Here is a 20,463-nt window from a genome sequence, read left to right as displayed (position 1 = left end):
GCTCCAACGGGCAACCAATCTCAGCGACCGGGCACCGGGCTTCTCACTGGCATTGCACTTGCTGTATCACTGTGAACATCGGCCAGGCGGCCAAGGCAAGACACTTTCGGTGGACGGACTATTATTGAATCGGAACGATCCGAATGCACGCAGTAAGTATAGAAATCCATCCGGTCCGGCGTCCGGCGTTTCTCGCAGACAATTCAAATAGCACATGAGGTGTGGTGGCGCTTGTATTTATAGCCAAACCCCCCACGGGCGGCCGAGCTTGAATAGTTTCCACATGATTTGTGAGATGAAACGCGTTCCACGCGCATTGTAAATCCCGTCGATTTCCATCAGCTTCCGCTTCCGCCGGGCAAAAGTCTGTTAAAATCTGTTTGAAAATGCAGTACCGGGATCTCTTCTAACCCGAGCCATGTGCTCGGTGTGCACTGCACTGACCAGCCACTGCACGCTACTACCGATTCGGGTTTGTTTATTATGGTACCATTAATCACACGAAGTGTTCCGGGTTTCGGGTTTCATCCTGGCACCATTTTCCGGACCAGCCCGACAACCTTTCGTATCAGAACGCGAAAATCAAAATGCCCATACAAGGTTACCCCACTTTACGGCGAGGACGACGCAAGGTCTACACAGCATCCCCCTACATCGGTCGGCGATCGGTCGGCGAGAGCAGATCTTCACAGCACGAATTATACTTTCCAACTGGCATGCCCTGCCAGCATAGAGACACATAGCAGCACGAGAGGCCACAGGCATTTCCCCGGTGCCCCAAGCCAAACGGTCTAACCGCTCTACCACTACCAACAGGCGTTCGGAAATTGATTTCACGGCGGTGGTTTCTGCTTCGCTACTCAATTTACATTCGCCGGTCAGCTGTTGTCGTGGTGTCAGCGTGACCAAGAGTCTTTTTCTCGCCCCAGCGTGCGGCTCGTGTGTGCTTGTGCAGGCATCGGCCGAAGGATCTTCGATCTGCGTAAACCCGCTTCTCCGAATGGCCGGACGCCGAGATCCTGCCTCAGTCGCGATGCACGGAGGAGCCGTGCGATAGTGGCCAAAAATAAATATGACATTGATGGTCTTCGGGCACTGCTCTAGTAGCTGCTTCCTGCTGCGTGGCTTAGAAAACAGGAACGCAAGGACCGTGGCATTTCACTCACCGAATCACAAACTGCCATGTTCTATTACCTTCTAGTTTACTCATCCTCACACATCCCCCATTTCCACGGGCGGGGGGCGAACACAAATTGTAGCACTGTGAGCACTGTGAGGGCTTTTTGATTTGTGGCCGATGTCACACCAACACACGGCCGCCTGCGGCTCAAGTCGCATGCGCAGGATGCACCGTGCGCGGTGCTCCGTAGACGCGCGCGCTCTCCGATGGCTCGATATGTGTTTACGTTTGACGCTGTCTGGGTATGAAAATAGAATATATGTAGTTTTATTTTTTCACTCAGTTGCTACACGCGTGTCACTGTGACGAGCGAACATTTATTACCAAAAAAAACTATGTACTATGCGCTTCGTGTGACGATGCGTTTTGCTTTGTTTTCAGTCGCCCTCACACCTGCCGGTGCCCGGAACTCCACCACCTGGACTTACCTGGACATTTAGCGCGAGTTTGTTGTGGTGTCTAGTTATGGAAAATTATTATTCAGGCATTCTTGCTTTACATTCACTTCGATTTAGATAGCGTTTTTCTCGTCACTACTAGTGACGGTCCTTGCTGAAAAATCATTTTCAATCCCGTTAGACAGCAGTAAGATTTTTACCTAACCTTTCTGGTGGCACTGTAGCATTCTTACTTCTCCTATGCTTTCGTGGATACTGGATGCTGGAATATGTGTCAAGAAACAGGAGTCCATTGCCGATGAATGAAGAGAAAATGCTCCCCAGTGGTATAGTGTCATTCGTAATCATATTTCCCAGCCTTCTGCATCGCCTCAATTTAGAAATATAGCTACCATCAGACACACTTTCGGTTCACCTTGGAAAGGTTTGAAAATTATTCGTTATCTAAAGAACCCGCCGAAGCAATACATCAATTAGTTTACAGACTGAAATGTGTAACTTTCACTTTGAAAACTCTGCAGTATTGCCAGAAAAAAAGATGCATAAATTCTGTTGAAACGTCCAATGATTGCTTTTAACGTTGGCGAGCCGTACAAAAATGTCGAAATGAATGAACTGCTCAGACGGCTCACGGTGGAAGAAGATTTTGGGAAATTATTTTTGACATTCTTCAAACGACTGCGTTGTGTTTGTTTATTTGATTGACGGCCGTCCTCTATTTTACGTTTTGTAAATAAAAACGTTAAGCGTGTCAGGTGAAGAGCACCCAATACTACACGGCCGCGTACTTTATGGCCACACGGCAGAGAAGCCGCCGATCGTCGGCAATCACTGCACACGGTATGCAGAACCTTTCGAAACCATCCGTGTCCGCGCTTCGTTAGTACAGCTCGCGTGGGTCCTGTTTTCCACTCTTCTCAACCGGTACCACGGAGTATTTATTTACCTGCCCTTTTCTTTAAATAACAATCCGTCATTATGAACATGTGGGGAGACATTCTCAGGTAGGTTACTTATTACTTATGAGAGGAGTGCTTCCCTCGCCGAATGCGCGGGCACAACATCATTCACTCCGCGCGGCATGTGTCATATTGTTATGGCTAGAGACGAACACGACGCGCGATCTTTCAAGACGCGATCGGTAACATGATTCAGTGCCGACTGTGTTGCACTCGTTTCGGTAATAGAATCCTGGTTGCTGAGACTGCACATTCTTACCACAGCAAGTCTCACTGCAGCCGCTCCTTAACGAGATTTCTGGTTTTATTTTAAGTAATCTACTCATTTAGTAATCTACTATGCATTACTTCCTTTAGATAACTTTTACTTTTGGTCACGCTTTCAATAAGAAATGCTCATTGATCATACAAATCGCTGCTTATCTGCGGTGTAGTTGATTATTTCTGACCCCCTTAGCTTGGGCACGAAACATACCCACAACCTGCAGAGCTAAATTAATCCCCAGTCGCCGCTTTTATGTGCAAATAACCGTGCTTTATCGCTGTACAGTTTCGACAAAAACTCAAATTTTGCACCGTCACGCGAAAAACACCAAAATCAATTCGCACGGCATGGAGACAGTCTAAAAATACCCACTTTTCGCCAAAACACAATATGCTGCTCTCTGATCTCTGGGCGAGAGCAACTGAGGGGCCGATACATTTCCTATGTGGTTCGGCTGCCATGTACCTGTGGCTGCTGCCAATGACCTTAACGGCACTTCGCAGCTTGATGCCTGGTATCAACTGTTTTAACAATACAGATTGGATTACCTGTCACATGGCTACCAGGACACGTTTCTCTATTGCGTCATCAGTTACCGTGCGCACGGACGTCACCTAGCAGAATATTTTCTATAATATAATATCGAAATCGCTGTACAAAATATTGGTCCGCTTACTGGTTTGCACAAGATTTGCACGACAGAAAATAGAAAATGTGTCACGAGCAGAGAAAACGGGAGTATTCTTTAGCCACCAAAGTAAAGTTTGTTGAAGAAAGCGGCTGCTCAGAATTAGAAGAGTTTATTATAAATATGCGTAATATTCTTGAAGGGAATCAACAAATGAATCACAGAACCGAAGGAAGTTCCATGCTAAGGAAGTTCTTTCGCTAAAGTAATGTTCCACCTTCCCCGCTTTGCGCCAAACATGAGCTCCGCGCTGCTTTCTTTCAACTTCACAGTAAATTCGTTAAGTTCAAGGCATAAATTAATTAAAGTACTATCATCGTACTCAGTGGTGCATCAAGTGGTTAATTTTAAAAGTTATTAATTTTCAAACTATTAATTATTATGTAATTACGTTAATAGAAAAGTGGTTTGTTTTAGACGCACTGGAATCAAACAGCAGGAGAGTTTCGCTTTCGAAGTTTCATAAAATTGGAACGTAGATAATAACTTAATTTTGAACTAGGTGATCCTGAGATGAATTTAACAAAAGTTTTTATACGTTGATCGAATAATTAGATTACAGCGGACCAAAATCCCTTCAATTTTCCTTTTACTAAAAATTACATTTAAAATCCATTGGCGAAAATGTACCAAAATGTTTTACAAGCAATAATATTGAAATGTTGCTAAAAATATTGTTTTTTTTTCATGCAAGCTTTGCAATCAAGATGGCATACAATATTGTATGCAACAATAATTAAAATTAATTACATAATTACAAGACTTGGGATTCAAAATTTGCGTGCAAAATTGCATACAAGTCACTTGTGCTACCGCATCAGTCGCTTCTGCTCCCCTAGTAAAATTTCGGATTTTTCCGGTTTCGGGGATCCTATTGTTTACTCTTCCATAGTTTTAGCTTTCCTTGTTATAAATCCCAAAAAACATTGTCGAATTTATTGAAAAAAATAAATTTTCTAACGTAGAACATATGAGGCATATAAATTGATTATTTTTATTGTCATTAAGCTTAACTGTAACTCCAGTACATAAACCGTGGATGTCACGGAAACAGAGAAAACGAACCGGTAAAACGGGGCGACTCCATCGGGGACGGCTAATCATCTATTTCCTCTTCTTTGAGTATACCCAGCCGCCGGGCGACACTCTTGACGTTGGAAATCACTTCTTCCTGCACCAGATTGAAGCTCATGGCCAGGAGCGCTATTCCGAACAGCAAATACAGCGAGCAAAGTGCTATCGATATTTCGGAATCATTTTTCACGCCCTGGGCAGGCACGAAATCTCCGAAACCTGAAAATGCACGCAATATTAGAAGCAATTAATTATCCGATTCACAGGCCAAACTCTGCAAGGTGAACGAGAGAGTTTGAACCTACCGATAGTTGTCAGCGTGATGAAGCAGAAATAGGCGGAATCGAGGAAACTCCACTCTTCCCATTCGGAAAACATAAATGCCCCGGCAATGATGTAGCTGACGACGAGGAAAACGCACAACCAAATCGGCACGGGCCGCACTATTGACGACGGAGGCAATTCGCCACTATGCATGTCCCAGTCGTCATCGTACAGCGAATTGTCGTCCATCACGTTTTGCAGATGGCGCGCCTGTCGATGGACCGCAAATCCCATTGGCGACATGATCCGTGGTGATGGTGCTGGTACTGGCGGAAAGGTGAACAGCATTTCATTACCAGTTACAGTTGGGCTAGCAGATTTTAGTAGGTTGTTGGATTTTGGAAAGTAACTCTCTTACCTGGCCGAGGCTCGCGTCGTCTCGGTATAGATTTGCGCACCGTTTGCATTTCAGCCATTTCGTTATCCTCCGTGTAGTAGGGCAATCTGTCTGGCATCAGACGATCGCCGTATCGAGTTTGCCGCGGCATCGACTGACTGCGAGGATTCGGCCTCGGGGACCGCCTGGCATCATCCTGTTCGTCTATAGCGTACTTGTTGCAGAGGACCGGCGTCTTGCACGGAGACTCGTCTTCCATGTCGACCATTTGAGAGTCCTGACGGAACATACGTCGGTCGAGCGACTGCGCCCTCACTCCTGGTCCCAAGTCGTGGGGCATCGAAACAAATCACGATTAATACTTGGGCTTGTTCTTAAGGCATGTTTGAAATTAGGTTGGGGTTTAACATTTGCTTAACTTCGGAAGAGGAGCTCATAAGCATTAACCTTTATGTGACACACTCCCAACGCCAAACAATGTTCAACCCAACATATATTGCCTATTTACGACGCCGAAGTTAATGTAGGATAAACGTTAAACTCTGTGAGATCAGAATCTTACCGGCTGCTTTGCGATAATTGGAGTCATTTTGGCGCGGCTTCTGCAGTGACCTTTGCGAATGGTCTAGTCCCATCGACTCGGCACGAGACTGTGGCTGGGAACGCTTGAACTGTTGCGATCCTCGTGGATAACCATCGTTAGCAAACTGTTCCGGATTCGGTGGACCACCACGGCCACCTTTCGGCCGCAAAGCACCGGCGCCGTTTGGCATTTGCGGTTCGTACTTCGAGTTTCCTTGATGGCCCATGGTGCGCTCGTTTTCCGGATAAAATGAATCTTCCATCGCAGGATTGTATCTGGAAAGCATAATGAATGAATCAATAGAACTAGATTTGAATGGCCGAAAATATCCACCAATGACGTACCTACAATCATTGTCGGAGTAAGCGTGGGGCAATCCAGGCTCGTAGTAAGGATCGAACCCAGAGTCGGCCGAGCGCTGGGAGTTACGTACCGATCGCCTCAAATTGGTTCCTGGTCCCTGGCCGGACCGCATGCTGCTTCGTCTGAGAAATTATCACAATCTTCTAATTTTGACCTTACTCAAAAAATCATTGCTTTGGTTCACTTACCCTTGCCTAACTGTTCCCCGATTGTTTCGGCCGCGCCTGGAATTGGATCGCTTGGGCTCACGTGTACACACATAGCAACAAACACGCCAGTAAAGAAACCTTCGTTGGAAAGTTGTACAAATAACGAGGGCATTAGGAAAATTAAAATTAACTTAAAAAGGCACGGATGGTTTGATGGCTGCTGTTTTGCAATATCAGCTAAAGTGGAAATCGGTTTAATTTTGCAAACCTACTTACCTGAACGAGCTGGCCATAATGTCGCCGATGTTGGATAAACATAGCAGCATTAACGGAATGCCAAGAATTGCGTAAAAGATGGTCGAAATTTTGCCCATATATGTTTTCGGCGCTATATGGCCATAGCCTGCAGTGAGTGAAAAAATAAACGCATCGAGAAGATGTAGCAAATGTTACTTCAATGTTAATTACTACCGTATTATGATTTACTACGTCATTTGCCCAATTGGAACGACATTGGCAGTGTGGGCTAATGCGAGTTTAATATATTATATAGTATTAAATACAATTAAGTATTTAAATACCAAACTTAAACATTGCAAAAGTGATCTGGTTCGATCACCGGAAGTACCGGATGGATACCCCACCGCTCGCGGCCCGTACGCTCGTTTCCGCCGTGGATTTCGTGGCGTTAATAAGTGAATGTGATTTTTTGCACCTTCGCATGCCTGACTAGCGTTTACATTGAGAGATGAAGGATCGCACCGAAGCGCGTGGTTCCGCCCGTGAATGAAACCAGACAAAGAGCAGATATCTGCCAACGGGCAGACCGCCCCACAATCGCATAAACGACCCTGACAAAAGCTGACAAAAAGCCGCGGACATAAGACGATGACCGACGGCCCGTCGTCGGAAGCGGCAACACAGACATCAACAAACACTAGATGGTACTCAGGAGGACGATGGCGTAAGCGTTTCCGCTCGGTGCGTGGGATCACTGCCGAGAGACGCCGCCTGACCTTAACCTACATAGGGGTTTCCTGAAGCAAACGTGCACTTGCTAAATCACACTAGCCAAGCAAATTCACTTCTGATGGTTCTCGTCAACGCCGCGTGCTGTCTATCCGCTCGTCGTCGGAGTTGCGAACTGATGTTCCGTTTTGTGCCTTACGGCCGTTTTCTTACGGACGTGTAATCGATAACAAGTGGAATCGTACGGCTGGTGTATCGGTTGATGAAATGACCACAAAAGGTACTCAAATCGGCACAACTTCCCTCGATCTAGAGTACTCCAATCATTTGAGACAAAATTAATATCAGAAGCAATTCTCTTGAACATTCGCTACCTAGCAAATTAAAGAAGAGAAATCAAAAGGAGTGTCCAAATTTGAATCGTTCCATGTTAGACACCGAATTTTTCACACTTTACTCCAAACGTTGTGTCTAATTTCGCCACCAAACACCAAGGCAAATTGAAAATAGTGGTTACAGCCCCTTGTTACAGCCGAGTAGTCGAAAAGTGAAAAAATGTGACTAATAACAGTCATCGAGCAACGCGTGCCATCCGCAACTCTGACAGTCCCAGCGGAGCGTATTACGCAACATCCTTGATGAGTCGCTTTGTGTTGAATGGGAAGTTTCGCAGGTCGAAGCGCGCAGAGATGGGAAACGTTGGCTAGCCCAGACACCCCGTTGTGGTCTTGGTTGCTATGGCATTGGTTTTTTGTTTGGATAGCGTTCCTCCCAAAGACCGCTACTTCCTTTCTCTCGATGGAAAGGCCTGCGTGACAGCTCTTATGAGACACTGTGTGCAAAAAAAGCAGCCCACCAAATACGATCAGCTTTGGTCTGGTTGATCTTGGGAGCCGAGAACGCCGGTCACGGTCCGCTATGCATAGCCTCACAACAAAATACAATGCCCCCGTCTGACCGAAAGCCTACGCACGTTGGTGTGGGTTTGGGTTGTCCACTGGAGTTACTATAAGTAGTAACTTTGAATAAGCCAGCATCTTAGTAGCGCCCCGACAGCGACAGCCAGCGGTAGTATTCACGGATCTGCAAACCTAATCCACGGAGACAATGTTCCGTCAAGGTGATAAAACAATCGTTTTCTTGGGCCTTCCCACACAAACGAAATGGTTGTCCTCGTCTGTGAAAAGGGAACCATTTCATCGTCTGTGCTAAAGATGGACTTATAACTGTGCGGCTGCAAGCAGGCAAAGTGCAGTGAACGAAAACATGTCGAGTGTTGACACCGAGTGTTAAATACTGTGTGGACAGTGGCAATAAAATGTGAAACGAATTTTCTCACTGATCGTTAGCTTTGGTGCCTCAGTACAGTACATTAGCGAATGAAGCGAATGGGGTGTCAATCTTCGCACCCAAACAGTATGTTTAGTTGGAATGTTTAAAAAAAAACAGAAAAACTAACTGTCGAATCGGAATGCAACGAACCAAAATTTTATCGTCCGCCCAAAAACCATCCTTGATCGATCGTCTCAAGGTGTATGAGACGCCTAGTGGAGGTTTACTTGCAGATGAGTGCAGGCACAAAGCTAACCAGGACAAAGTGGCCCCACGCCGTTATGGTCTTGAACATTTTAAACACGTGATTTTTCATTATGATTCATTTACAGTGACGCTTCATACTTCATAAATGTGTTCAAAAAAATTTGAAAGATTTTACTTCTACTCGTTTGTTACTAACTTTTGTTATCGAAAATGATTTAGGCCTCTAATGGTACTAATTTGAATTGTTCTAATATTATTGCATTATTTATCATAAAAGTATATTTATTTTTCATTTAAGATCGATTTCGATTTCATATATTTGATGAAAACACTCTGTAGTCTCCTTCGTGTGTGATTTCAATAAACCCAATAGGAATAAAATATAGAATTATCAGTTTGTGAGCTATCTATAGCAACTAATTTCCATTTCGTCACTCCATCGGTCGGGTACGTGGACAGGTTTGGCTGTACGCCTGTTGGCAGTGGCCACACTGTTTGCGTTAACGGGAGCCCAGGAGCAGTGGTCGTGGTCGAAGAAGGAAGAGACCAATCCGAATGCTTTCAACGTGCGAAGCGATCTGATCGCGCTGCAAGGATCAACGAGTGGCGCAGCGGACCGGAAGCGAAACACTGTGACCGATCGGTAGGTTGCGTTCGGTGCCACGTGCGTGCGTGCCTCTTTTGAAAGCATATCCTTTTGTTGGTTGTAGCCGAGGACGGTACGAGGTAAAGGAAGGCACGACCAAACGGCCGGCCTTTGCACGGCCACAAAACGACGAGTTTTCCGGCGAATTCGGAGAAGGCAGCCAACCGAATGATTTCGGGTAAGCGAGCATTTTCTATTGACCGTTCAGTTGGGGTCTTTCTATTGAAGCTGTCCAACATGCCCAAAACAGGTTCAACCAGAAGTTTGGTGGCGGAGGCTTCGGCAACGGACAGTTTCGACCGAACCCGTACGGCATTAACCCGGGCTTCGGCGGAGGAGGGCTACCGTTCCAAGGTGGTCTTCCGTACGGGCCGGGTGGCCAGCTTTTCGGAGGTGGTGCCGGTGGGTACGGCGGTGCCGGGGGTTACGGCGGTGCCGGGGGGTACGGCGGCGGTGGGCTAGGCTACGGCGCCGGAGGTAACGGGATCCTCGTGGGACCCGGGGGTCCCACCGGTATCATCGGCCGGCCCTACAATCGTTTCCCCCCCGGTGGTGGAGCTGGATTTCCCTACGGAAACGGTTTCGGAAATCCCGGCTTCGGAGGCCAACCGGGAGGATACTTTCCGGGGGGTGGTGGCTATCCCCACCAACCGGGGGGCTTCTATCAGCAACCGTTTGGCGGTCCGGGAGGCGTGGGTCCCGGCCTGAGTCCGTTCGGTGGAGGGCCACAGTTTGGGCCACAGTTTGACCAACCCCGACAGGCAAATAAGAAAGAAGAGAAGCGAAGCTCTCTCTAAGGGGCCAGGATTTTAGGTTAGGTTTCGTTCCGCTAAAGACTACATTATTTATTATCGCACCCCTCCTCAGCAGTGGCATCATCACTTACCGATCGTAGTTATGACGATAATGGAATAAAATAGGGCGCCAAAAAAGGTCCACTGTATTTGGTCTACGTCTTCGTTGCCGTCCCAACCGTCCTTCTTCATGGCAGTGAGTATTTCCTTTTCAAATGACTGTTGGAGAAGTGATAGAGTTAATATGCAGGGCTTCTATCCGCCGGCGCTACACTGTTTTCACATTCATCACGAACCTGCAAATGCATGATGGCCGCTGAGGTCCAGTTCTGCTGGTGAAGAACGGGGCGATCGTTGGTCATTTTCCAGATGGCGTCAGTAAGGTTCACGCGAATCGAACTGATGCCTTTTTTAACCTGCAGATGGACAACGGAACCGTGTCAGGTTATAGGGTTAAGCGAATTCCCGGAAGGAACCGCCAACACTTGTTTACTCATAAGTAGCACACAGTTTCGCTTACATTTCGCTCGTTTTCTGCCTCCAAGTGTTCGAACGTAAATGCTCCCAGGAAACAGTACGCCACAACCGTCGCCACCAGCGTCACGTGCGAGAAAATGCAGGTAAATACCTTCCACATGCAGCACACAAAGGACATGCACTTGCTGCGCTGCTTCTTCTCCGGCTCCCCGTAGGAAATGGACAGCTGCGGTTGCAGCTGCTGCATTGACGCTGGTCCAGATCGGCGGGTTGACATTGTGCCTCGTTGCTTTCAAAACACTTCAACCGAATTTGTGTGGCTACTATGGCCTACCTGCACTACAACTGCAATCGAAAGAGAAACGAAAAAGGAAAACGTTACCGATAAAGCCAAATACTATCTAATGATAGGTGCTGACATTGCGATAATCAGCTATCAAACACTGTTCGTTGAGGTAGCGTAGTGAATAAAGATTTTGTCAAAACCTTCAGAAAACGGCAGCTCGGCAGACGTTTCACTAACGAAAGAATGACTGTTAAACCATAAAACCGAAAATAGATCCGATTACGATACCAAAACATGTTCACCAGTCCTCTGAAAGCGTGGACGGCACCCTTCGAGACTTCGGAAGCACCTTCAATCCGATATATGGTCCATTTTCCTTTTAACATAATTTTAACTGAATAAATTTTTAAAATATCAAATATAAACTATTTGGAGCTGGTCAGTAAACCTGTTGTAACCCAGCGCATCAGCCTGCTGTTCTCACATCACAACACCAAAAGACATTGAATGTCTTTTATGAATTTGTCCTTTTGTTAGCAAGGTACATAGGAGTGTCCAATCAAGCAGGCTACGCGTTTTTACTAAGTCATCTTTTAACAACAAAATTTTCCTTTCCAGTGTTCTGTTCAGTGTTTAGTTCTAGTTATATGCCAAACACAGGGGCTCGATTGTGTAATGTTTATTTATTTTATCTTCAAGATTTGAAGATCTTCTATATGCATCCACTTAATTGACTGTCAAAGTGCGAGCTGATCGCATTCACTTTGCAAACAGTTAATCGATGCGATGAGGCTAAACAGGTAGTGTGTCTGCAACAAGCCATCTGTGTTTGCCCGAAATGAGTTGCAGAAATCATGCAATCCTTTTGAATGTGAATTTTTAATATTAAATTTCGACGCACCTGCAAGATGAAGCTACCTTAGGCAGGTATTTTTATTTTTTTCCATTTTTCATAAAGAAACCAAGTGCTCCCCCAAACTGCACAATGGGCGCGAACCTGTTTCGTCTTACAGTGCGTTGGACCACGTACAAATCCGCCGTGCGCCAACCGTCGGGCCGTTTCATACCTTTCTTATTTTTTGGCTCAATTTCAGTTGGGCCTGCCAACGATCAGCACACGCCCAGCCCGATATGCTCTGTTTGTCTTGCCAGCAAAATCTCATTGATTGAAAGAATCGTTGTCACGATCGCGATACTAGTCATCACTGGCATTCGCCAACGAAGCTGACGTTCCAAAAAATTTGGTATGCGAAAAATATGTGAAATATGTTTGAAAACCACATCGGCATTTTGGCGAATGCATCTCGGGTTTTTTGCCCGAATGAATGAGATTATTACTGTATTTCCTGGTCATCCATATCGAGCGCAATTACGCTACACTTTGCTCGATGTGAAGATTCATGTTTCATTATTTCAATTTTACATTGCTTCCTTTTTCTGAGCGTGGCTAATTCCGTAAACAATATCGTTTAACTTACAGATATGGAATAGATAAAATTCGGAATTATTCATAATTGTGACAAAGAACACGGTTTAGCAATGTGGCAACTACAAAGAGTTTATGGGACTGTTGCCACCTTGCCACCCGAAGCAGTTCTAATTATTTCTTCTTCAAAAATTGGGTCAAAAGAAACGGACAATTGTCGTTCGCGTTGAGTTTCAATTTGCAGGTGTATTAACGTATTTGAGCTCTTACCCTAAAATGCTGTTTGAAGGCGGAATTGAAAAGTTGAAGCCCCAGCTGTGCCTGTTTTTACGAATAAAGTTATAATGATTTTATATATATATACTTTTTTTTTTTTTGATACGGCTCCTGTGTTTCCACATCACCGAATCGTGCGTTTGTGAAAGATGAATAAATACGTAACGGAGTTATGCACGGCGGCCTTAACCAGAGATATAGATTTATTTTAGGACCGCAACCGTAAGCACATTTCCGCAACGTGCCCGAACATTATTCACTGTATTTTCGTGTCGCTCATAAATTTTGTGCGATCAACTTTATTAAAGCATCAAGCACGATCAACTAACCCAATCCAGCCGGCATGCACTTCCACTGTCCCCCGCTTTGCTCACATCTCAATAGATGGTCATAAACTAAACTGAAATAGTAGCACTGCTTTTCGCCACAACGATTGAAAATATCTTCCGACGCAATACTATTCTCATTCAGCTCCGGAACGCGACTACCGAAAGTCTACTTCAACCGCAAAGTGAATTTATTCGGTTTCATGGGAACAAGAATGTCTTGTAACTCATTTTAGGTTCATTTTACAATTCTACACTGCGTATCTTTGCAAAATTATTCGTCCAATACTGAAGATCGACAACGCGGCACGGTATTGCTAAACGCGCTAATCGCTCGCGGAAAACTGAAACACTCGCTGTTTTTCACCACATGGAGGTCGATCTTTTTCTTCCACGGACACGCACACGAGAAACAGGCGATATACTCGAACACACGCTCGTTTCGATATGTTTTGAAAGATTTTCACGAAAACTTCGAGCGGCCAGGTTTTCCCGCTGTCCCGCCCGTGTAGGTGGTGTCATATTGCTGGGTTTCGTACGGCCATCGGTTCTATCTTAGACGAGATGAGCACGTGTTGGTACAAGACTTGGATTGCTGTTGGATTGCCCAACACATGCTGAAGCGTGTCAGAGATGTTGGTGATCGATGTTTTCGGAGAGTAGCAGCTCTAGCCTAAGGATTCTTCTCTTAGCTGTATACTATATCCGATGACCGTCTGTAATAGTGATATTGTTGTGCTGTGTTTAGTAAAATTTCAAATTTAATGCTTTCAACTACTGCTCCTAATGCGGAAAACTCAATAAAACCCATAAAAATGCTTCAACCTTAATGGTTCAGTAATAAGATGCTTCAACCGGCGGGGTAACTATTCTTTCAGTACTATAGAAATGAAGCATTTAAATTAAATCACTAATAAGGATCAGAAGAAAAAAAGTTTCTATACAGATCCTTGATTGAATTTCTATCAATATTTCTATTTCAAAAAAATCCTTAGCAAAGGTCTTTTAGGTTCGCGATTAACTATTGTGCAAACAGTAATTAACTTAATTGCCTTGTTGGGGGTTTGTTTTAATTACATTGCAGACTACATTAGCACGAGCATCTAAATCAAATCGAACACCCAAAACCAATCTCATTCCGAAACTTCTGAGTAATGGATGCATTATGAATTGGAAACAGACACTTTCGATCATTAATCTTTGCTCCTCGTGAACTAGCACAGGGTCGAAGCGCACAGATATTCTGTCCGAATGCCCCATTATTCCGAGATGAATCGTGCACGGAAGTTGTGGATGATCAACGCCTGGGCTGTTGCCTATCTACTACGGAACGTGTTCTGTTTGCCTTGCGTGACGATCTCATACCCGCGGGGTAAACTTGTAACAAAACCCAGTAAAATAGCTCACCGTGTACTGCAGGGCCTAAAATTTGTGTTGCTAATAGTTTCGATCGGAATAGGCGGCTACTGGAATCTATCACTAACGTTCAGCTCCTATGGCTCTCAGTTGCTGGAAAGTACAGTGTCCCAAAGGTTCTTCGAAATAGAGAAAGTAGTTTCCTACGGCTTACCATTACTGGTGATGGTTGGAATTTATTACCATCGAATGAAGAATGGGTCTATGGTGCGACGTTTAAATCAAGAATTGAAATTGCTCGCCTTAAGAGCCGGTGCTTCTCAGAACTTCGTGCAAAATTGGAGTACCAGTAGCAAATGGGACCGATATGGGCGGTTAATCGTGAAGCAAACAATCGAACTGATAGCCCTCTGTGTGTTATGGGCAAACCTGAGCGATACACGGTGCGAGGCTAGTGGACAGATGAATGTAAGCATAATAATTTCATCACTGATGTCGATACTGCCAGCCACCATCCTTTTGCTGGTATCCGTTGAGATGGGTATCATATTTTCTTTTATGGCCCTATCGCTAGCCAATTTAAATCGATCCCTCGATAGATTTGTAGTTGGACGCACCCCCATCGAACCCGGAACATTCGGTCTTCATGATCGTACACGACATGAAGATACTTTACTTCGTGAATCAGCCCGATTCGGTGCGGCTGGGAACAAAGTGTTGCGCAATCTAATTATGCAATACGACAAGCTGGTCGATGTGGTAGCAATCGTGGTGCAATTTTATTCTCCAACTTTGCTCCTCATCATAGGAATGCATTTTGTGCAGTTCACCATGCAGGTAAGACATTGCCGCCAGTCTGTTAAACACTCAAGGGGCACGATCAAATCAAAGCTCGATCCAACAATGAATCTAACAAAACTGTCCCATGCTACGAATCACGGCCACACATTCATAGGGCAGACATTAGACATGACAAAACGTAATGGACACTACAATTTGACCAGCATTGAGGCTTTTGTCTGCTCCAACTTTGTTTCTGTTCACCTTTTACTTCATCGCTCTTTGCGCAACATTCCGCACCGGGGGCGTAACAGCTTTTTCTGTGCTATGGGAAAATGTCCAGCACGACCAGTGAATCCGTGAACAATGATAAACTTGGCCAAACACTGCTACCGTTGGTGTCGGCCGCCGCTAGCCTAATTCAAATGTTTTTCATCATTGATACGACGGCTGATTTCAATCGTAAGGTAAGACGAAACTAAACATTACGAAACGAGTAAAGGCATTTTAACCTTCTTTCTACAAAAATCTATAACATTCAGTAGCCAAGAGATTCAGTTTCCATTTCGTTGTGCTTATATTTCCATACTGCATTAGATTGGTGATGATACTGTGGCCATTTTGGATTTGATGACCAAATACAACTCGGAATGTTTAAAGTTGACTGCCAACAATGCTTACAAGACAAAAAATTTTAATCAAAGCGTAAGTATTAGCTAAATTATGTTACACTTACCTAAAGTCAAACCAACCAATGCTCCTCAATATTATTACAATTTTTATTACACTGTTTTCGCTGTTCGACCGCAGTTGGACATTCTTTTCCTTATTGTCAATAGGGCACGAAATGACACCACACTATATGAATATTTTGACCTAGATCAAACACTCGTTATGACCGTGAGTAACCATCAATTTACTAAAACATCCCTAGTGCATAAGCCTATAAGTCAAGTAAACAACTACTTTTCAGATAATTGCATCGGCTTGCTCGTATTTCATCGTTTTAATTCAAGTAATGTAAAGTCAAACTGCTTCAGCAGGGGGTGAAATGACACCCATTTTAAAGCATGTAAAGGCAGAATAATCTCAAACGAGAATATACTAGAAGAAATTATCCAAGATAAATTCAAGGAGATTGTGAACATCAGACATCAGTATTCAGCCAGTCAGGCACAGTTTTTCCAAACAATATATAATGCAGGCATGAAACCGTTGGGTCACCTTCAACTTTTACTATCAACTTTTATTATTCTACGCTGCACTTCGCCGTAGATAAAGATTTAACATAATCGCATTGAATCCTCGCCGTGGCGATGTAAAATATATATTCCTTTGTCTTTTGTATAATTTCAAACTTGGGTAACTGATGTAACTGATCGTCCAAAAACAATCCTTAAATTATAAATATATGACAGCAACAAGACACTCACAACGATAGCTGTATCAACATTATTTGATATCTAATTATTCGGTCTATACGCTAGCAAATTGGTTTCATCGCTTTTGTCGCGTGTAGCTTTGTACGCTTCCCGTTCCTGATCCGGGTACTTTGTGGGCAGATTCGGTGAGTGAAGATTCGCCTTTGCCGGATACCGGATGCCAGCAATTTCCACCTCATAGTCACCACTGAGGACGTACTCATTGGTAACAGTGAGCGCTCGACCACTTGGGTGTAAATTCTTTACAAATCCGAGGCATATCTGTAAAGAAATGGCATTTGCAGTCACGATCATCACATTGGGCTCAAGTGACATCAATCGGGATACGGATGTACCTGTTTTTTGAACGTAAAACCATACGCCGTAGTTGTTGTTTGGCCGCAGCACACACCGTCGCGGTAAATTGGCTCACCACCCCAGGACCACAAATCTACGTCTGGGTCGTGATCATTGATTAGAAGTTGTATGTACATTCTTTCGACGCCTTTCTCGCGCTGCTGCAGCAATGCTTCCTTCCCGATAAAGTCCATCCCTTTCTAAAAATGGTTAATGCCAAGATACACACATCAGCAAACGACTTCAGCCGGAAAACACTAGGCACAGCATCTAAAGACGTGATCACTTACATCGAATTTCACGCGCCACATGCGGCCACACTCCAAGGGTGTGGTAAAGGTGTCAAGATCCTGACCCCAGAAAGCGAAAAACTTTTCCACACGAAGCGTTCGCATCGCATAATAACCGCAGTGTCGGATACCATACTTTTGTCCGGCTTCCATGAGCTTCGTGTAAACGTGCAGCGCGAATTCATTCGGTATGTACAACACGTACCCCAGTTCCCCGGTATGTGTAAGATTTAAAGCGCGGATTCCATTGGCTAAGCCAACGTCCAATTCCTAGAAAATTCGATAGAGTTGAAGGATCATAATCAACCGTTCAAACGCTCTTCCCAACAAACGCATACGAACCTTGCAGGTGAAGAATGGGAAATGCTTCGGTGAGAGCTCAGTATCGGTGAGTTCAGATAACATGATACGTGTGAATGGTCCCATAATGCAAATTGCGGTAAACATGGAAGTTACATCCGATACACTAACCCGCCCTCCGGCTGGTAAATGACGCTCGATCCATGCTTTACATCGCGCCTGCTGAACGGTTGGAGCGATCATCATGTAGCTGGTTGGAAACAACAGAAAAATTCCAAAATAAAATATTTTTTAATCTACACGAATTCTTATACTAACTGATTTTCCGACAATCTTGCCAATGAGCAATCATTCTCATATCCGCCATGGCGATTGTGCATTCCCGTGTGAATGATAGACCCGACCGGTTGGTCAACGTCGTTCGAGCAGAGGTACTGCAGCAAGTCGACCACTTCGCCTTCTTTCGACCACAGATCAATTTTCGTAAAGGTACTATAGTCGCTCATTCCGATTCGTTCGCGGCAGTTTTCATACTCGCTCTGGACGTGGTCAAACCAGTGCGGCTTGCCAAAACCATTCGTAGTAGCAATTCGGAACTTTGGTCTGCCTCTTTCATCCTGAGAAAGCTTTCTGTCGAACCAGGCCGGCCGTTCGTATCCCATTACTTGGCTGAAGACTGCCCCTGCCTCCTTTAGTGCCGGAAAGATAGGCGACATCCGAAGGTTGCGTCCAGTGCGAAACTCGTGAAAGGGATAATTTAAATCGTAATGCAGTCCTGGCACTTCACGCACGCGATCACGGAGAAATTTTCGATTATTGTGCAGCCCCAAGAATCTGGATATGTCAAGCTCATGTAGGTCCACAGTGGAATAGCCTTGAAGATCAGAGAGTACAGCATATAAAATATTTTAGTAATAAGCTGCGAGAAAATAAAGCATGTGACAAATACTAAAAAAAACTCGAACTGACAGTTTCAAACAAAATATGTGATTAAGTTACATTACAAAATATTGGTGTAAGTTACATTTGCTTACCACAATTTCCTAAAACAAGGATTGCATGATCGTTAGACGCAAAACAATAAAACCAATAAAATTATATAAATACCTAAATTAATTAAAACACTATAGCTATTTATAACGAGACAATTGACATGACTCGATCCGTTCTCGTACCTTTGATGATTCTCACCTTGTGTTATTATGTCTGCAATAGCTCGCCCAACACCGCCCGCAGCGGACATTCCAACCGTTTTCATTCCTGCAGCAACCAAATAGTTTTGAATCTGTTGTTTCGTATAAAAAATAAATCTATCAATCACCAACAGTACTCAACTGGCCCTGCTTTATACCTCAGGCGATTCACCAATAATCCATTTACAATCCGGCGAAAAGGCTTCCGGGCAGTTCGATAGCTTGTCCAAAGGAACGTCCTTTAAAGACGGGCACCGTTGCAGTAGCTCTTCCAACAACGGATGGAAATGGTCCCAATCGGGCAGGAGCTTTCGTTCGGCCGTTGTCATCGGTATGTCTCCATCCTCGTATGCAGGTTTGGCCATTGTTTCAAATCCTCCAGCTAGCAGGCAACCATCATTCTCCCGAAAGTAGATGTGACCATCTAGATCACGCACCACCGGAAACTGGTCGCCGAGTCCCGCGATCGGTTTCGTGTGGAGATAGTAGTGTTCCGCCGAATGTAAAGGTACCTTTACATACGGTTCCGACATCTGCCCTACCTGACGTGCCCAGAAGCCAGCGCAGTTGACAAAATAAACGCACTCCACCGTGCCCTTAGTAGTTTCAACCGCGTTGACGCGACCATTCCTTTGGTTCACCCTCATCACGGAGCAATTCTCGGCAACGGTTACCCCTTTATCTAGAGATTCCAGCACCAGGCTGTGGCAGAATGCGTTTGGATTGCCGACACCGTCATTGGGAATCCATAAACCACCTACTATATCGCTGATGTCTATCAGTGGACAAAGTTCCTTGCACTTTTCCGGGGTAACAATTTCGCATTCCACATTCCATGATCTGCAATTAGTAAAAGCCCATTCGAGGCATGAAAATCCGTGGTCAAAAATAAGAGTGTCGCATAACGAGCGACATTATACTCACACGCTCTGAGATTTCATGCGACGAAACATGGTCATTCGATCGCGAGTCCGGGCCAGATTGAGTGAACCCGTCTTTTTCCATCCCGTCGGAAGGCCTTTTGCGTCGAAATCACGGATCAACTCAAGGGAAGTTTGCGCTAGCAGAACTTGCGAGTGGGTCGGTTTCAGTTCACCCAGCAGCCCACTGAAGTGCCGTGGATTGCCTTCACCTATTCGTCCCCTCTCGATCAGTACCGTATGGGGTCCCCAGCCACGCTGGGCAAGTTGGTAGGCAACGGCGGCTCCGGCCATCCCGCCACCACAAATAACAACGCGGGCATCCTTCGGCGGTGTGTTGGTAAAGCCCGATGGAAGACCAGAATCCCATCGTTCCGTCGTAGCCCCGGTCGAATAACAGCGCTGCTCCGGGGAGCTACTATGAAGCACACTGACCAGGCCCAATTTTTTTGAGCTGTCTGCAAGAATGCCGTCACATCGTAAATTTGGAGGACGCCAAAACAATGAGTAACTCTTCTGCGTATTCCTTATGGCACGATACATAGCTACGGTGCCCGATTGCTATAGCATCATTCGAAAACAGTAAACAAAGTTTTGACAGCTGCCCAGCTGTTTTTGCACAGCGATCTTAAATAAAGATGTACGGACAGGTTTTCTTTTTGTTTGGCTTTGCTTTGGGCGCTCTTTGAGCTGAACAGGCGTCATTGCATTACTCGACTTGTGAAAGAGTATTTTCCAAATTTAATATGCACCATTCTAAAGCGAGACAAACGAACCACATGTTGTC

At 45.0% G+C, this 20,463-nt stretch overlaps 3 protein-coding genes across 3 annotated transcripts; 1 reads left to right on the top strand and 2 right to left on the bottom strand.

Annotated features, from left to right (window-relative positions):
- Nucleotides 1–4,586: 4,586 nt before the first annotated feature.
- On the bottom strand, nucleotides 4,587–11,022 carry LOC131216415 (uncharacterized). The gene is made up of 10 exons (XM_058210902.1): nucleotides 10,789–11,022; nucleotides 10,565–10,684; nucleotides 10,361–10,487; nucleotides 6,597–6,723; nucleotides 6,360–6,458; nucleotides 6,153–6,293; nucleotides 5,788–6,083; nucleotides 5,247–5,543; nucleotides 4,870–5,154; nucleotides 4,587–4,783 (listed from the first exon to the last, which is right to left on the bottom strand). The coding sequence occupies exons 1-10, from the start codon at nucleotides 11,020–11,022 to the stop codon at nucleotides 4,587–4,589; spliced, it is 1,923 nt and encodes a 640-aa protein (XP_058066885.1).
- Nucleotides 11,023–14,328: 3,306 nt separating this feature from the next.
- LOC131215400 (uncharacterized) lies at nucleotides 14,329–16,219 on the top strand. The gene is made up of 5 exons (XM_058209788.1): nucleotides 14,329–15,252; nucleotides 15,510–15,662; nucleotides 15,793–15,900; nucleotides 16,006–16,095; nucleotides 16,169–16,219. Exons 1-5 carry the CDS (start codon nucleotides 14,329–14,331, stop codon nucleotides 16,217–16,219), a joined length of 1,326 nt encoding a protein of 441 aa, XP_058065771.1.
- On the bottom strand, nucleotides 16,014–20,219 carry LOC131215399 (pyruvate dehydrogenase phosphatase regulatory subunit, mitochondrial). The gene is made up of 8 exons (XM_058209787.1): nucleotides 19,681–20,219; nucleotides 18,915–19,596; nucleotides 18,755–18,848; nucleotides 17,882–18,437; nucleotides 17,606–17,813; nucleotides 17,264–17,533; nucleotides 16,973–17,173; nucleotides 16,014–16,898 (listed from the first exon to the last, which is right to left on the bottom strand). Exons 1-8 carry the CDS (start codon nucleotides 20,217–20,219, stop codon nucleotides 16,659–16,661), a joined length of 2,790 nt encoding a protein of 929 aa, XP_058065770.1. The 3' UTR covers nucleotides 16,014–16,658.
- Nucleotides 20,220–20,463: the final 244 nt, after the last annotated feature.

The sequence above is a fragment of the Anopheles bellator genome, chromosome 1 (assembly GCF_943735745.2).
Source record: "Anopheles bellator chromosome 1, idAnoBellAS_SP24_06.2, whole genome shotgun sequence".
Lineage (NCBI taxonomy): Eukaryota > Metazoa > Arthropoda > Insecta > Diptera > Culicidae > Anopheles > Anopheles bellator.
The sequence above is the reverse complement of the archived record's forward strand: the minus strand, read 5'-3'. Positions and strand labels throughout refer to the sequence as shown.

What these genes read in the sequence shown, in the direction of transcription:
- LOC131216415 (XM_058210902.1), bottom strand. Translation starts at nt 11,022, where the DNA reads ATGTCAACCCGCCGATCTGGACCAGCGTCAATGCAGCAGCTGCAACCG. An exon ending in CGGCCATCATGCATTTGCAG is followed by an intron (nt 10,488 to 10,564) that starts GTTCGTGATGAA and finishes CTTCTCCAACAG; the next exon opens with TCATTTGAAAAGGAAATACT. An exon ending in TACTCCGACAATGATTGTAG is followed by an intron (nt 6,084 to 6,152) that starts GTACGTCATTGG and finishes TATGCTTTCCAG; the next exon opens with ATACAATCCTGCGATGGAAG.
- LOC131215400 (XM_058209788.1), top strand. Translation starts at nt 14,329, where the DNA reads ATGAATCGTGCACGGAAGTTGTGGATGATCAACGCCTGGGCTGTTGCC. An exon ending in CAAAAAATTTTAATCAAAGC is followed by an intron (nt 15,901 to 16,005) that starts GTAAGTATTAGC and finishes GTTCGACCGCAG; the next exon opens with TTGGACATTCTTTTCCTTAT. An exon ending in ATCAAACACTCGTTATGACC is followed by an intron (nt 16,096 to 16,168) that starts GTGAGTAACCAT and finishes ACTACTTTTCAG; the next exon opens with ATAATTGCATCGGCTTGCTC.
- LOC131215399 (XM_058209787.1), bottom strand. Translation starts at nt 20,219, where the DNA reads ATGTATCGTGCCATAAGGAATACGCAGAAGAGTTACTCATTGTTTTGG. An exon ending in TGCAGACATAATAACACAAG is followed by an intron (nt 18,438 to 18,754) that starts GTGAGAATCATC and finishes CTGATCTTCAAG; the next exon opens with GCTATTCCACTGTGGACCTA. An exon ending in GCAAGATTGTCGGAAAATCA is followed by an intron (nt 17,814 to 17,881) that starts GTTAGTATAAGA and finishes GTTTCCAACCAG; the next exon opens with CTACATGATGATCGCTCCAA.